Here is a 17993-nt window from a genome sequence, read left to right as displayed (position 1 = left end):
TAGGGAGTATGAGCAGAAAATACACTTCTTTTTTTTTTCCTGAATGGAAGTGAAGAAAAAATTGGTAGCTAGCAATACAATGACCTTGTGTAACTGTTCTTGTTAAGAGTTCTGATGCTGCTAGATCTAGGAGGAGACCTTACCATTTGGAATAGAAGAGTTATGAAAGATAGCTGTCTTTTGCTTATTATCTGGGAAATACATGCATATTTGGCCAAAATAGTAAGTTTAGGAAAAGCTTCGCAAATGCTTCACAGAGGTTTGCTGTGAAAATTTCTGAACATCAGCCAGCCTGTCTTGCAGCCTTACAACAATTTCATTTATTTAATGGTAACAGATATAATACTAGCCCTATATTGCTACTCACAGAAGTTTATACAGAGCATTCTCATATTTTCCTGGGTTCCCTCAACACCAATCATCATGAACATGCAGGAGCCTGCCACCTGACCAGGCTGAAAATCAGTTTCATTTCCTTGGTCCCACCAAGGGACCAAGAACAAATGGGCCAGATCTATGTCCTTAGTGGCAGTCTGGAGTTTATGGACTTCATTCCCTTTCAAAACGAGGAATAGATACAACAAATTTCTGATTTTCTACCTTATTTTTCCTTTCAGTGAAATGTTTCTATCAATGTCCTTATTCAACAAATCCAGCACTCAGAAATAACCTGTTTGTATAGAGAGTAGAGCTTCTACAAATTAGGATTTTAGTTAAAACTGCAGCAATCCATGCTGTGAGCCTCAGTGTCCCTGAGCTCCTGTCAGTTGAAAACTAGTGGGAACAATAAATTTCCTTATAAACTTGCTGTTCTTTCTTGCCCTCTACTTTTTGCTTTTAAATTACAAATCCAGCACAGAAAAGTTATGCTAAAATGTTACGTTTGTGGACAGAGGTAATCAAAAGTCAACTGGGTGGCTTTTTGTGCAAATTGGATTGATTCCTCTAATGTGCGTGCCACTGCAAGGGAAGAGACCTGCAGTCTATTCTGGGCACTATGCATGGACAGTTATTTTAGCTCGTTAAGGAAACGCTCCTGATGCCAAAACACACAAACATAACTCACAAAATATTTACATACACATGTTGGTAATTACAACAGACATATCTTGCATGCAACATGATGTGAAAAGGCTGAATTGCCAAAATCAGCACTTGGATAAACCTAACTTCTCATAGCAACCTTCAATTGCTGGACAGGAATGGACCCCAGCCCTACTTAGACCATGGAGGAGGTTGAGTTTGTACATGTGCTGCATCAGGACTGTGAAGTATATATGACAAAGATGCAGCCCAAATTTCCTGAATCCTTATTTATGATCTGTCCTACACTACTGAAGCAAAAGAGTTGTTCAGGCTACATGCAGGAGCTGACTTTGATTCCCTGTATCTTTAATAGACAAGCATATTTCTGCACATCAACCAAGACACGCAGCAGGGAAGCTACTGCAGCCAATAGACCTACATCGATTTAGGAAGGCCTCTAAACATTCCAATACATAAATCTATGAGACGTTCCATCATGCTATTGCAATGGGAGAAGCTTTAGCCCCATTTTCTCTGCACACTGCAGTTAACATATTTGCAGTGTATCATCCATCATGATACTAAGGCCAGTCAGGATAACAGAACAAAAATACAACACAAGGAGCCCACCATTACAGAGCTTGTTTATTTGCAAAAAATAGTAGTGTGCACTGGGGATTATTCCACAATAAAAGAAAATACTCTTTAAGAGACCAAAATACTCAGCAAAACTGTTTTGATTTTCTAAATGTAAAACAGATTATGATTCATTCACAGATAATGGCCACTGGGGCTGTGCCAGGGGAGGGTCAGGCTATATACATCACACTTCAGTTGCTCCCTTACCACACTCCCATCCTGCTAGCAAGATAAAACTCTTTGGGAAAGTATGTTTATGTAACAGAAGATTTTGGTAGAAGCTAAGCAGCTCTAAAAGTGCTTACAGATGCATGCCAAATACGGTTTTAAGTATGTGGGTCTCCCACTGAATGACTTCCCCTCAAAATACTTCAAGATATACTAATTGAGTATTATGCTTCAATACTAAAAAGTCACTCGTGATTTCCAGAAAGGTCTGTTTATGCACAGCACATCTCCTTTGTATTTGGTATATATTTTTTTCTCTTTTGCTAGCAAGAAAATGAAATCTTTATCTCTTTAAGAGCTCATCTGCTACTGCTGCTGAAGCTTATTCTTCACTTGAAGTCATAATCTGTCTGCATTGGCGTGAGTGGTTACTCTGGAGAGGATTATAATGCGATGAAGGCAGAGGATCATGATTTCAGGTGGAAAATTGATTCCTTACCAGAAGATAATATTACAAGGGCAGAGTCCTTAGACTAAAACCTGAAATGCTTACTCATTCCTGCAACAAGACTTTGCAGAGGTGCAAAGAAATGCAGAAAACACTTAAGAGTGATGCAGTGTATGGGAGCTGCTGTTCCTCACTCAGTGCAAAAACTAGATCTGCCAGAGATTCCTTCAACAGTGAAATTAATAGAGGCACCATGTGCCACTTGTGTTATTATTCTTCAGTTGAGCCCAAAGTTGAAAACTTGCAGTACTAACGTGGCAATCAAATTAAAAAAAAAAAAAAAAAAATTGAAAATGACCAAAATATTTGTTTATTTGGTAAAGAAAGCACTATTTTAGATGGCAAGCCAGAGATGGAGAGCAGACAAGTATCACAAAGTATTCATGGACACAGTACACAATCTGAGACCAAGCCACTGAGGAAGCATTAGAGATTTTAAGATGATGCAAGGCAACATGAGGTTGCTCTAATACTGTTAAGCAATTTGTACTTTCCAGAGTCATGTGAATGCTGTGTCACTGGACAATGACAAACCTCTTCTTCTTTGTGTTGGGAGACAGCTGTTCCTTCCTGGACCCTACTGCTTCATTCATTTTTTTATCTCCATAATAAATTATGACACAAGGCAAACCAAACAAGTAATACTTCAAATACATGTTTTTAGAAAATCTCTTTTCTCCTAGCACTATTGTACAAAGAGCACAGGTTTACATCATAAGGTATTCTTCCTTAAAGAAAAACCAGAACCAGCTTTTATGTATCACAGAGAAACTCAAGAAACAAAGAAGACCAGAGTTTATCTTCTCTCCAAAATCATTCATGCTTGTCCTTCTAGTTAGCTCCCTAAAGGAAAGATTTCTGCCTTTGGAAGAAGGCTGGGAAGATCTAGATTTTAGCTGAGCTTTGTGAATTAATCCTTTTATGCCTTCTCTAAAGGTTGTGGGCTTTTTTTCTGGAATGAAGTGTGGTAACACTGAATAGACCTGTTGTGTCCATCATTTCATCTAAACTAATGAGGAATGATCCAAATTGGCACCGTGTGCCAGTGAGCACAGCTGAATGTTGTATAAAACAAATTCTGTGGTGAGATGCTCCATTAAAAATCTTCCTCTCCAGCCAAATTTTAGGATCACACCTCTAATTCAGTGCCTGATTTGTGTGTACAGAAACACAGTGTGGGATGCCTATGACCAAAGCTCAGCAGATCTATGTCTCTATACCTACCTACCTGAAGGGTGTCTGTAGTGAGCTGGGGGCCAGCCTCTTCTCTCATGTAACTGGTGATAGGACTGGATGGAATGGCCTCAAGTTGTGCCAGGGGAGATTCAGGTTGGATGTTAGGAAATACTTTTAGGAAATGCTTTTCTGAAAGAGGGGTCAGGTGCTGGAATGAGCTGCCCAGGGAGGTGGTGGAGTCACCAACCCTGGAGGTGTTCAGCAAGCATTTAGATGTTGTGTAGAGGGACATGGTTTAGTGAGAACTATTGGTGATAGGTGGACAGTTGGACTGAATGATCTTGTAGGTCTGTTCCAACACTGGTGATGCTGTGATTGATTCTATGATCTCCAGAGTCTCCCTCTGGAACAGGTGAAGTCAGCGGGTCAGATGAACCTGGAGTGACTGCTTCTCTCCACTGGCCATAAATGAAGCCCAGGATGACTGCTTCATTCACAGATAGCTGTGCTCCAAGTGTCCAAGATTAAACAGTATGAATCTGACCCATGATGAACATGAGGAATTTGGTCTGCCTTGGATCCTCCCATCTACGTTGTATCAACAGGCTTCCTCTTGTTTTCCTCTTCCTACAAGATAACTGCAATCTTTTTCCATCAGTTTTGTGTGAGAGTTTTACATGTCCTTATTCATTAACATAACTCTTTCTGGATCCACACATTTAGCACAGTATTCTTATTAATTTCTATTACTGATATATATATAATAGTTTTGTGTGATTTTCAATTCCATGTAAATATTTCCCATCCCATCTTCTTTTTTGATCAAGTTATACATCTGATAGAGGTCATCGATGAACTGTAATTCAAAAGATCTTTTCTGGAGACCATGACCTTAAAAATTAACAAAGTCCACATATGATTTTTCTCTGTAATATGACCAGCTCTTGAATATCATTATGTATTCATTTATCATATTTTTCAGAATTTTATGTGGTCTGGTATTTGATAGCACTTTGCAGGCTTTATGTCATTGCCTATTTCCCTTCCTACTTCATTCATTAATATTAAAAACAGGATTTTGAACCTTCTTAAATAACGTCCCTAATTTTTGCTTTTAATGAGGACATTTTGGATAACATATGAAACTTTTTTTCTTTTACTTCATTTTTCTACTTTTATTTTTAATTGTTCATCTGATGTTTTAATAGAGCCATATGAACACAGCAGTACTACCTCATGAGTGCATTATTCCTTTTGTGACACAAATCTTTGCTCCATTCTCTAGTTATGCTGTTTATTAATCCACCTGGTTCTTTTTTTCCCTCTATTCTAACCTTTTACAATCCCTATTGCCTTCATCGTGCATTACCTACTATCATATTAATTCTTCATCTTTTCCAATATGAATTTTATGTTGAATGTATTGGGAGTTAGAATTCTAACTTTGTAGCTTAATCTTTCCAGCCAGCATGTATTTTCAGAATCATCAAACATTACGAGATGTAACACTGCCTTATTTGATGTCCAGATGCATTAACTTCAGTGGACTATGAACTGCAGCTCACTTTATCTTCTGGCAGAGCTTCAGTAAGCTGCAGAAAAACTGTTAGTCAGCAATAAGCAACATTGCAGCATACCAGCAGGAATGGCAATTGAACTCAAATATATTTGCAAATGCCTTCACAGATATTTGGGCGAGTTCCTTAGCTTAAATGACAAGGCTACTCACATAGTGGACTAAGGGAAGCAAGTTGATGTAATCTTTTTGGATTTCAGCAAACCTTTCAATACTGTTTCTCACAGTACCCTTTTGGACACATACAGCTAGGCAAGTGCATAGTATGATAGGTGAACAATTGTTCAGTTGAGAGGTCAGGCTCAAAGGCTTACAGTAAATGGGATTACATCAGGCTGGCAGTCACTCTCTGGTGGGATTCCCCTGGGCTTCATTTTAGGTCCAGTACTCTTTTATTTTTGCCAATGACTCGGACACAGAATTTGAAGGTATACTAAGTCTGAGGACAACACTAAATTAAGAGGAGCTGTTGATTATTTCAAGGATAGAGAGACCTTCCTGAGAAACTATGACAAATTAGAAGGCAGGACAATCACCAAACTGCATGAAGTTTAACAAAAGCTAGTGCCAAATTCTGCACCTATAACAGGGAAACCTGTCTTTGCTTACAGTCTAGGGTATAAGAGACTAGAGACCCTATGGAAAGGGATCTGGGGTTCTGGTTGACAGCAAGTTGGACATGAGGCAGCACGAGCCCTAGTAGCCCAGAGGGCCAACACACCCTGCGGTGCCTCAGGCCCAGCACTGCCTCTAGGAGAGGAGAGGGGTTGTCCTGCTCTGCTCTGTGCGGCCTCACCTCCAGCACTGTGTGCAGGTTTGAGTTTGCACAGTGTAAGAAGGAATAAAACTATGTAAAGAATGTCAAGGAGGACTATAAAAATGATGAAGGGTCTGGAGGACAGACATAAGAGGAGCGCTGAGGTCCCTCGGTGTGCTCAGCCCAGAGCAAGGAGCTGAGGGGAGGCCTGATGGCAGCTGCAGCTCCTCACAGAGAGCGCAGGGCAGCGCTGAGCTCTGCTCTGTGTGACAGCGACAGGGCCTGAGGGAACGGCGTGGAGCTGCGTCAGGGGAGGGCAGCTGGGCGTGAGGGACAGGGCTGCACCAGAGGTGGTGGGCACGGAACGGGCTGCACAGGGCTGTGGGCACGGCCCTGAGGTGCCAAAGTTGAAGGATTTGGATAATGCTCTCAGACATTGGGTTTGAATTTTCAGTGGTTCTGTGTGCCTGGAGCTGGACTCAGTGATCCTTGTGGGTCCGTTCCAACTCAGGATATTCCGAAGAATGCACTTTCGTAGGTACATTAATGAACATCAAAGCCAAAGGAAAGATCTCCAGTCCTGTGTGCTTCCTTTAAAGGTTTTTGACAATGGTTGTGTGTGGATGAGAACTGTCATCTATTTATCCCTGTCAATTAATGACGTCAAGAATGGTCTTTGAATTGTCAGTAACTGCCTGCTGAAAGCTTGGGAACTTTCATGCATATGCAGCCTACAGCATCTTACAGCCTGGAGACATTAGTATGCACAGTACCAGAACCACTCTCAAGACTCTGGAGTTCTGAGCTGTTTTGCAGGCAGGCTGAAATAGAACTTAACCCTCAAGCTGAAGTGCTTACTGGAACAAAAAGGGCAGGTTTAATTAAATATTAAATCCATTTATTGTATCAAATTCCCCTTCAAACTGAAAGAGAGAACTTAATGAGTATTTCTGCTGCACATATTTAAATATATATGCGTGCACCTATACTGTAAGACCAGCTTTAATTTTGAAAGTGACTAAGATTGCATTACTTCCCTTCTCTCACAGTGACTTCCATGCTAAATGTGCTTAGTTTACAAACTAACAAAGGAATAAGAAATACAATATTTATTTAACTGCCAGTCCTGTAAGTTCAGCTCCAAATCCAGGATTCACATTAAGTCCTCCAAACTACTTATACAACAAAGACTGTTTATTAAAGCTAGGTCTTAGTATTTGCTCTTTCTTGGTTCTAACAGCTTCCAAAATATACACTGTATATTTTATGTATACCCTTTTTTTTTTTGTGGCTCTATTGATCTTTTTATTTATTTAATCTTATCTTGGGGTTACTCCTATAAAGATCTGAATCAACAGTTAAGCATCAAATGTAACATTCCATATTCAATTTTCACTCTCATTAACAAGCTTCCACTGGTGCTTCTTTGCACACATTCTATTTTCTTCTGAGATTTTATTCTTATCCTCTAAAGCCCAAAATCCAAACACTGCAGGAATTATTTCTTAGATATTGAAGACTGTGATTTGACATGTGCCAAATAATACTAATTTTTCCAAGATAAGTCCAAACTTTCAAGACAGTCACAAGCAATTGTCTTTTATATAACCTGAGATTATTTTTCCAACTCAGTTCATGAAATACAGCATCAGCAACCTGCCTTCCAGCTTCTAAATGAGCACAAAAGTACAAAAAATGAGCAACAAATAGAAGCCCTCATTTTAGATTTTAGATGGATGAATGAATTTGAAGTATAACTTTTAATAATCCATGCTGTATTTCACTGCTGATTTACATGTGCTTGGTTGTTACGCTTTTTTCTTTTTTTATCTCAAAGACAGAATTCCTAACAAAGCAAGTAAGATTTGATAGGAAAAATTGATGATATGTAAGCAAATAACTGGTGCTCCCAGTTACAACTGAAGGTACCTTTTAAGTACTCTTTCCTGTCTAAATTTATAAACCACAGAAGCTAGTCTGTTCTATGATTCTCTAACAAAAGTTTGCAGTTATCCACTGCTATTTTGCCTTTCTTAGTCCTTGCAATAACTTGTCTCAGTTCCTTCACTATTACTCAGGGCACTACAATTCTATAGGAGGAATGGAAGTTATTTAAGAACAAAAATAAATTGGAGTACTGATTGATCTGCAAAGTACAATCACATTTAGAACACACTAGGTTGTTCCCAAGCATTTCTCCTCAGCACAGTCAGTATATGGTGTATAACCTTAGTCTGCCACAAGGAGATAACTACCGAAACAGCCTTTTAAATATTAAAAATACAGCAGGAAAGAGAATAAGATACACACACTGCTAAACCGCACAACTGCTGCCCAACTGATGCCCAAGAAATTCTCATCTGTCCAGTGCATTTGTTTGAAGTGCAAAGTGGAAAGAGAATTTATGCCACCTCAATGTAAAGACGTCCTCTTAACCAAAGTAGATACATAAAAGAGATTTACAGGCATATATATACATACATATATATGCAAGATACCTGGGGTGGAATTCAGATATCTATTAAGATATCTGGATTCATATACTGAGATTTACATATCTGAATGAGTACCTCTGTCTGGAGCTAGTCTAAAACTCCTTTTATAGTCAATGAAAATTGCAGTCAGTGCAGTCAGTGAGGCTTGAAGAGCTCAGCTCATCCTAAAGGAGACAACTATTCTAGGTCAGCTGAATAGTTCTATGGACTATAAAACTGTAAATGCTTATGAAGAGCTTATCTTGCTGTATACAAGGATGCTGTTTTTGCAAAGTCACTTTCCAACTCTGCCTACACTTTACACACACGAAGGTGGCAGCAACAGATCAGAGAGGAATGATGTCCTGACCTAGTTGTATCATTTTACTCTCTAGAACAAAAGAGAAGAATAAATGTAATACCTCAGTCTAACATGATTGCGCGTTTCAGTGTAGTCTAGATATTCATAAATAAAGCTTTGTAAGAACTGTGTTCCAATTCAAGTTTGCTCTATTTACCTTGACACCCTGAAGCTGAGAGCTGTTGTTCTAACAGCTGAGTGGACAGCAGTGATAAGGACATTGGCACAAGCTGTGAGAAACATGTCTGCCCAAGTGTCAAATGTAGCTAGCTGCCACAGCTGATGTCGTACTTTTGCACTTCAGCCATAACTCATGTTTCATTGCTGCTGATGAGTCAGGAAGAACCAACCACTAACTCCCCTTGAGGCAAGGCCACAAGGCACAAGGAACACAGCTGGGGCTCAAACGCTTTGGATAGAAGAAGCACCCAGATAACAAATACCCAAGAACACAGCTCACAGGTGAACTAGAAGCACAAGGAATCAGATCAAATATAACCTGTCATGGTAGCGCTAGGTCAAGATCAGTCATATCAGCAGTGAGCGTAAACACCTAATCAAGCATCTCTGCGACACAGTGCTAAGTCCTTGTCTAGGAGATGTGGAGGAGCCAAGCATTCTGTTGCCAAGTCTGAGGCCTAATAAGCCCTCTAGACTACAGATTATGGAGGCAGGTTGAGAAGCCATGGATCTGTTCACTTTTGATGTGGCTGAGCCAAACAAGCCAAGCCCAAATGAACCTACTTCTGTACAGCAACAGTGAGGTGACCTTACCCTGTGCTCAGCGTGGTTCTTCCACAGCATACCAAAGGAGCCTCTCTTCAAAAAGCCTGAGAGTTGCATTTCCATGCCCTAGGAAAACATGTACGATAGCCCAGGAGCCAAAAGAGCTCTGAGAGAAGTACTACCATGCTCATGCACAGCTTTCTTTCATTAAATAGCCTTTTGTACTGAGTTATTTCTGAAAGTGGATAGCTTGATCTCTCATTTTTGTAATCTAACCACAGTAACTGAGAAATCAGTGTAGGTGGTTAAGCTTTTCTGAGCTGTACATGGGCTGTGGACCCCTGCACAATTCTTTCCATGTGTGTAAGAGTCACTTCTGCAGCTGATGTGGTAACACATGTGATTACCACAGGTATGACCTCAGCTATTTTAATTCACAGTTTAAATCTGAGGTTAATTTCAGCCAGTAAAAGACAGCTAGATGCTCTCATTCAGTGCATGGGTACAGACACACACAGACAAGCTGTACTCTCTCTATATCCCCTTGAAATCACCACGGCTTCACTTGTTTGCTTGCAAGCAGCAGCTCATATGCACCAGGATTGTAAACTGTAAACTGGCATGCAACATGGCTGAAGCTGCAATCACAGCTAAGATATGCATTTCCAGAGATAAAAAGAAACACTGAGAATTCGTACTGTAAGTATATGAATACTTTCATGACAGCTAAAGGCTGTTGGCATGATTGTAATAATGAGAAATTAAAAAATAAGAGTTGTTATTGTGTGCCAGATCATTATGCAGTGATTATCCCTATCCTGTCAGAGAGCTGTGAGGATGTGTTCATTTATAATGCAGGTCCCAAAACGCAGTGTATTGAGAGCATGTCTTACCTATTGGTATGGACTGTGACACAATGTCAGCACTTTATCAAATGATTGATGGAGCTGAGAAGGAATCCCCTCAGCATTTCAATGCTCTGCCTTCTGTCAGAAGCCAGAATAGAGCTGCAGGAAACCAGACAGCTATAGAAATATATAGGGCATTTCTACACTGCACTGTAGCAAAAGCAAAGGCACCTAGGTTACCTCATCTGGAGTTAGCTCAGGAACCCAAGTGATCTTGCTGCAGCAGCTGGGGAATTGCCATCTATTTTGTGATACGACTGCCAAGCAGGCTGTTTCTCACCATAGGCTGATGCCTGCTGGGCTAAGTACAGTGCTGCAGTGAATGAAGCTAACAGTCATGGACAGACAAAGTATTATATGCAGAATCTCAGTAGTACCTCAACTGCAATCTACTGTAGAACTTGCTTTAGCAGGGGGGTCGGACTAGATGATCCACAGAGGTCCCTTCCAACTCCTGCAATTCTGTGATTTTGTACTGTGTTACAGCACAGTGTGCCATATTCTGTTTGGGCCATGTCACTAGACGTTATGAGAAATGGATAGAAGCATTTTTCTTTATACAGTATAACCTATATTTACAGATTTCTACTCATGCCTACACATAAGAGCTTTCATACATCTAAGAAAACTATTTTTGCTTTTGTCTATGATTTATTTTCCCTTGAACCTGTTCCTTAACTCTTACAACCACTAATGGAAAAACAGCTTAGATATCCTGGGGGAAAAACATGTCAAACACCAAGGTAAAACATTTCCAGGCTGATGAAGCACTGTAAAGATGAAGAAACAGCCTATAAATAGGTGCATGAATGTATTTTTCTGGCTAGTCCTGTACATTTCTGTTGCTCCTTGAATGCACTTCCTCCAATCAAATGGAAGAGTAAATTCAGCTCGGAGGGTCTGCTGATTTCTCTTTTCATTGGAGTAATGTATATCTAGAGCAGTTTATAAATAACTCCACAACACTTGGGATGAGTTATAGTGCCAGTCTTCAAAGACTATTCATTACTGCTTTATAAGATATCAAGAATTGTATTTTTAGGCAATTGTGTCACAATTAGCCTCGGAAGGGAGACGGTTACGACTAAGCTATGCTGACAAATAAATTCATGACAACTTCTTCTGGGCATTCATTACTGGCAATGTCAACACATGCATTTACTGCAGATTTTTCTACTGTAGTGTATCTGTTGTATGATAATGGCGGATTTAGGAAATTCATTTACTCTTAAAAATTGCCACTAGATTTGGCTGACCTGTATGTATATAGTCTATTCTACAAACAAAATGAGAATCCTGCAGAACTCAAAAGACAAAATGTTATTTGTCATTTGCTACAGCTATGGTCTATATACACTGCCATCCCTCCACAGAGTCTTTCCATACAGGGTCAATTCCTGTTTGCCTTCCTCATGCCATCAGTCCCAGCAGCATGCACCTGCTTTAAGAGAAGTCAGAATTTATAGTGGACTGTAAAACTTTGATGGATTTGCTTCCTAGCAGGATTATGCCTGCAGGTCACAGCGGAACCATTCACATAAAGCTTGCCTAAAATATATGAGTCAAAATAAAATAAATGCAAAAAGATACAATATTGCTCCTGACTACCCACAGACAATGAGACCTTCCAATCCTGAGATAATTGTATTTCTAATTTAAAAGATGAGATAAGGGAAAACTGTAAAGCTGAGAGAGAATTTTAGGCAAAAGATTTATAAATCCAACAGATTTTTTTTTTCCCAATAAGAACCATCATATTAGCAATTAGTGCAAGTATCCCTTTCCAATCTCATGAAAAAAACAACACTACTTAAAAATTCAGCATGAGAACCTGCCTACTCATGAACTCCTGCCCTCATATCACGAGATTTTAAGAATTGTATCACTTGGATTCATTCTATAAGCCAGTCATTTGCAGCAGGCTGGTCCTCCAAAGCTTGTGAGAAGACTCCAGCCTGCGTACATTCAAGATTGCTCTGCAAGAAAAAGAGCTAGTAGCTTCTCCTTTAATTGAAAGGTAAAAATCTCATGTAATCCTGTGATTCCAGAAGCTTAGACAACATGGAGAAATAATTAGGGAAGAAACTGAAATCACAAGTGGCAACACAAACATGTTAAAGAGTGTTCTCAAATTGTGAAGTATGGAAAACATTCAAACCTCTTTGTAAAGTGAATGCTGCTGAACACTTGAACCTGTCAAGCCCTCAAGTACTCAGAGAAAATTAATATACTCGATGAGAAAACAAATTCCTACAGAGAGCGAAGGAAGCGTGAAGTAACGGATTTACTGGTATGATGTAAATCTTTCAATATACAATGAATAAGTAAAAAAAAAACAAAAACAAAACATCAAAATACTGGATCACAATCCCTATTTTGGCAGCACTATCGCTGAGTTACAGTGTTATTTTGATGTAGTTTTTGGGGCAGCACAAACATGCAATGCTACAACTGATTCTCAAAGAGGGGAGGGAACAGTTAAGATAGCTCCTCATCAAAGTCTGATTTGTCACGTAGGCAATGAATATTTCTGCTGGAAATTCACTTGTTTTCTCTTTTACAGCCATGGCATATCTAGGTCTACCTCAGATTAGAAACATTAACTATTCTGGGTGCGATTCCTTTGTTAGTTCAGGGAATATCTCTAATGCCTGTGTAATCGAGGGCATCCTGAGAGTAGCTGCAGTGAACTTAAAGAAGCGTAACAACAAATATATCAAAAACAGGTCTGACAACTTGAGATAATAGTAAATGAATGTTAGTGGGACACCACTGTGCTATCTTGTAAACTCTCTCATCTTCTTGCTGGTTAATTTTTCTGCCATGAAGCACGTCTAACAAAGGCAGGCTTTAACCTACTTTATATTCATAACGATTCATGCAAATTTACCTCTTTTTGAGGCAGGGGGTCAAGTGTTTCAAGTTCATTCTGCAGTGAGGAATATCTGCATAGACTTTTGCAGTATAATAATGAGAGGTTTTGCAGAGACATTGAAAATCAAGACCCACAAAAATAGACAAAGCATTTGTGGATGAAACCCTCCACTAGCATATCAAACTCAGAACACGGTATCTGATAAGGATGATCAGTACATTTTCAAATTTAATATTTACCCTCCCATCGTGCGTCTTTTTTTTTTTTTTTTAATGTGGGGTTCAGCACTGAAGTGATACAACAGCTTGTGCTGGGGACAAAGACAGTGCAGGCACCACAAGAGCTACAGCTCTGGCAAGGAACTTCAATATAAATTTGCTACACATCTATTTTTTCCAAATATAAGGCTTTGCTGGCTGGCAGCCAATCATGCAGGAATTGCCAACCGCTCTGTACATCGAGCAATTATAATTCTCTGTGCAGTGCCACTAGACCACCTGCACATTCATGTGGGATGCGAGTCATATCGAACCCAGCTCTCAGGAGATGAATGCTATTTGGTATCAAACTCTTCTTCGTTATCTTTTATCATCAGTAAGGAACAGCATTTATAATTGTGCCTAACAGACAGCTCAGCATAGAGAAAGCCAGCAGCTGGACCTACTGATGTGAAATGCAGAGTTGATGCTATGTTCATTTTTGGAGGAGAATAAAACACAACTATACAAAGCTTCCATTTCCATGCATCATGCTTTTGTCAGCACCCTGTTGGAGCTAGAAGTGCATAATGCTTTGTGTTGATATAGATACTGAAAACATCAAATTCTGTTTCAAATAATGTTGCCAACATTTCCATGGGAGCATATTTGTAATTTGTTACTAATCAATTAAATCAGATTCATTAATAGAAGGTTTTATTAAAAAAAAAAAAAAAAAAAAACTAAAAAAAAAAATGTAATGATGTCACATGAGTCATCGTTTTCTCTTAAGAATCAAAAGTCCATGACCAGAAATGAGGGGAAAAACAGCTCCACCATTACCTAGATGGGTGGCTAGGACCATTAGCAGGTGCCTTACTGTGTCAAAACGTAATATAGAAAACTATGAAAGAATCTAAGAATCTAATAGTCCTTTATGTTTTATCCTAGTGTGGTTCCATAAGTGGAAATTTCTATGAAATGTGCCTGCTTTTAACCAGGTGATATACAAATAATTGCATGGTGGTTTACTGAAAATGAATGAGTCACTTTGTAAACTTCCCTTCTAAGAGTCAACACTCAGAACCACACGTACTTCAACACAGAGTAACACAACCTCAATTTCTGTCTGGGCTTAATGGCAAAGTAACATTGCATAGCAACCAACTGTTTCCTATTGGAGGAACGAAGCCTTGACAAATGCCCTGGCTCCTGGAGATACACCTCTGTCAGCTCGCTTAGTGCAATACTCAGCATCCAGTCACAAGAACAGAACAGACTTCTCAGGGTTAAAGAGAGGAGGTCTCTCTGCTAACTACACTCCATGTGTCATCTCTTTGCAATAATGTGAAATACCATTTTTGACATAGGAGTTCAAAACTAATTTCCATCAGAAAGCACACTGCAACAACCGTATCACATGTACACTTTTTAAAATACTGGTCATAATCAGGTCATTTTCTTAGTCATAACCAGCTACACATAACGTAAATAATTTGAAGCAAAAGATCATTTTAGTGCAAAACTCTCTAACGGTTTCTGCAATAGCGGGCAATGGCATGGCTTAAATGAGCAGCAGGGAACCAGGCAGGAGAAACACCAGAGCGGCGCAGAGACCAAGTGATGCCTGGATGAGCATCATTCCCCATATTCTCCCAGCAGATCCGCTCCAGCTTCTGGAGCGCTGGGGAAGCGCTGGCGTTGGCATTTCCCGTCTGCCCGAGTCCTGGCACCGTTCAGCAGCGCTGGGGCTAGGCAGCACTTCCCTGCCCGCAGCAGGTGAGCGAGGGCAGGCGGCAGCACAGGAGCTCTGCACCGCAGCCGTAGCGGTGCGGGTAGGGCCGGGCTGGGGCCGCCCGCGGACGGAGCAGCTCTGGGCGTACAGAGCGCGGCTCCTCTGGAAAGGGAAAGCACTAGCAGCGAACAGAGGGTGCAGAGCTCCTGCTTTGCGAGGAACGTGTCGTTTTAAGCACACGCACACAAGAAGGAAATAAAATACAAAAACAGGACGGCGTGGCTCTCGTGCAAAATGAAAAGCTTGCTACGCGATTTCATTACAGAAAAAGGACAACAATAAGGACAAGTACTCAGGTAAAGAGAACAACTTCTGACCTTGAAATTGCGTGCTAAATAAATTACCTCAGAGCGAAAGTGGTGCGTTCTCATGACAGCATCTGTAAGGAAGCAGAGGTCAGGGCTGCGCTCGGGCCGCCGCTCCCCGCCCTCCCCACCGCCCGCCCTCCGGCATTTATCTTTAATGCACCCCGAGAAGTTAGGCGCGAAGTTGCGCGGCGCCCCGGGGGCCGCCGGCCCCTCACCCCCTCCCGCCCTCCCGCCGCGTTACACGGGGATGGGCGGCGACGCGGCTGCCGCAGTCCCGGGCCCTCCGCGCTGCGCCGCCGGGCCGCTGCCCGCCTCCTCACCTCGGCTCCGCGAGCGGCCCGAGAAGACGGATTTGATGGGGTGCCTGCCCTTCTGCAGCCTGCGGTGCCAGCAGCAGAAGAATAGAATGGTGGCGATGGTGCCCAGCAGCAGCAGGAGCAAGAAGAGGGCGCACTGGATGCTGTAGGGTCTCAGCAGCACCAGGAACGCCGCCGCGATCATGGCTCAGCTGTGCGGTTGCCGCCGTGCGAGCGCAACGGTGAGGGGAGCCGGGCAGCCTCTCCCCCCGGCAGCGGGGCGGGCATCGCTGCCGGCCCTGCGCTGCTGGAGCCGGCGGGAGGCGGGGGTGGAGGACGGAGGGGGAGGAGGAGGAGGAGGAGGAGGAGGAGGAGGAGGAGGAGGAGGAGCGGGCGGCTCGGGGCTGTGACTCAGCAGCGGCAGCGGTTGCGGTGGGGTTTCCCTCCGCGCGGCTCTGAGGAGCGGGCGCGGCGCGCTGGGCGCCCGCGGGCACCGGCGGGTGGGGCGTGCCCCGCATGGCAGCCGGGGGAGGAGGAGGGAAAGAGGAGGAGGAGGAGGAGGAGGAAGAGCCCCGCGGGGGGTGCGTGGCCGCCGGTGACATCACGCGCGGAGCTGCTGCAGAGGGAGGCGGAAAATGGCTGCTGCCAGGTACCCCAGGGCGGGAGTGGGAGCGGGAGGGAACGGGCCAGGTGCCGGCGGGTGCGGGAGGCGAAACGGCGAGAAAGGCGGGAGGAGAGGTGATCGCCTGGTTCCGAGCCTCGGTTTGTGCCGCAGCACTCTACGCCCAGGGCGAGCGGGACCGACCGGGCGGCTGTCTGCCCCTAAGCGGGGCGCTGAGGGAACGCCGTTTTATACCGCGTTGCTGCACTCAAAGGCGATTCCCGTGCTGAACGTGTATCCGTCTTGGGTGTGAGCACCAGAGGAAGGATTCTGCCCAGGGAGGTTGTGGAGTCTCCTTCTGTGGAGTTGTTCAAGACCCGCCTGGACACCTACTTGTGCGACCTGGTGTAGGGAACCTGCTTTGGCAGGGTGTTGGACTGGATGATCTCTGGAGGTCCCTTCCAACCCCTACGATTCTGTGATTCTGTGATTTTGGAACTTTATAGGATAAAGAATGGATCTCCGTGTGGGTGTCGGAGTGATGCTGAGGTGTCACCGCGAAAGCGTGCAGCCACATCCAGCCTGCAGAAGGTAGAGCAGGAAGGACAGGCAAGAGGGAAGCAGGCTGTGGTGGCTGAAATCAGAAGGGAAAATCTGATCGTTATTGTGCAAAATGCCCTTTATCACTGAGCAAAAGGCGTTGTTACTCCTTAATGTCAGGGAAAACCGCTTTCAGTGGGAAATTCTTGACGCCTGCTGTGGCAGCCGGTAGAAGTAATATCTTGACCGTTAGGTCTATGCTATTTTTCCTCAGGAATTTTATATCGTTTCATAGCATACAGCAGTTTCTCTCCACAAAATACATTCTGCCGCCTGGCTTCTTAACGCGGGCGGTTGCAATCCGGCAGCCTTTGATGTAAAGCTTCCCTTCACTCTCTGCGAGCTGACAAACGGCGCGGGGCTGTGTTGTGTCACGTGACGGCACGCCGAAATCCCCCAGTACCGCAGTACGCTGCAGCACGGCTTTAATGCGGATTACCTGGAGATCGCCGTACCGCCCCGTGTCACCCGGCTGCAGCGCGAGGTGAAGCGCTGTGACGTCCCCAGCCTTGCTGCAGTACCTTGCAGGAACTTCTCAGCACCTGATTTATATTGTTTTATAATGCGATATTCTGGGAAGCACAGCACAGAGGTGACTGCCCAGTAAGTTGCAGAGAACTCACGCTTGACCGCTGACAAATCTGTAATGCTAGGCTTAAAGTTTGCAGCTTTTCCTGTCTAAGCCCTAGAGCACATTCATGTCCTGAAGATAACATTTTGCCGAGAAGCTATGATAAATTACATGGCAGCAGCTTAATTTTTTTCATATTCAGGATAGAATTCTGTCTGGTACAAGAAATGCTGATGGATGGTTTGTTCAAAGAGCCACGGCTCCAGGCTTTGGAGCTTACGTTCTCATGCACACCATACTGCTGCTATGGCTTTCTTCATGCTTATTACTGATGTCACTTTGTTAAATAATGTGGGATTGCAGTGCGTGGTTAAAATGTTGTTTTCGTAGTGAAGTTTGATGTAGTAGTGAATTAAGTTTGAAGTTTGGGT

General features: G+C 42.7%; 1 protein-coding gene across 2 annotated transcripts in view; it reads right to left on the bottom strand.

Annotated features, from left to right (window-relative positions):
- Positions 1-15995, bottom strand: part of DST (dystonin) — a gene marked incomplete at both ends in the record, with an annotated part of 293792 nt that extends 277797 nt beyond the window's left edge. For both annotated transcript variants that reach the window (XM_079550071.1, XM_079550072.1), the window contains 2 exons: positions 15531-15565; positions 15815-15995. In XM_079550071.1, coding sequence (XP_079406197.1) covers positions 15531-15565; positions 15815-15995 — 216 coding nt within the window. The remainder of the gene's footprint in view (positions 1-15530; positions 15566-15814) is intronic.
- Between the last annotated feature and the right edge of the window lie 1998 nt (positions 15996-17993).

This window comes from Tetrao urogallus (assembly GCF_951394365.1).
Source record: "Tetrao urogallus genome assembly, chromosome: 2".
NCBI lineage: Eukaryota > Metazoa > Chordata > Aves > Galliformes > Phasianidae > Tetrao > Tetrao urogallus.
Note: the sequence above shows the minus strand (reverse complement) of the source record. Positions and strands in the feature narration are given on the sequence as shown.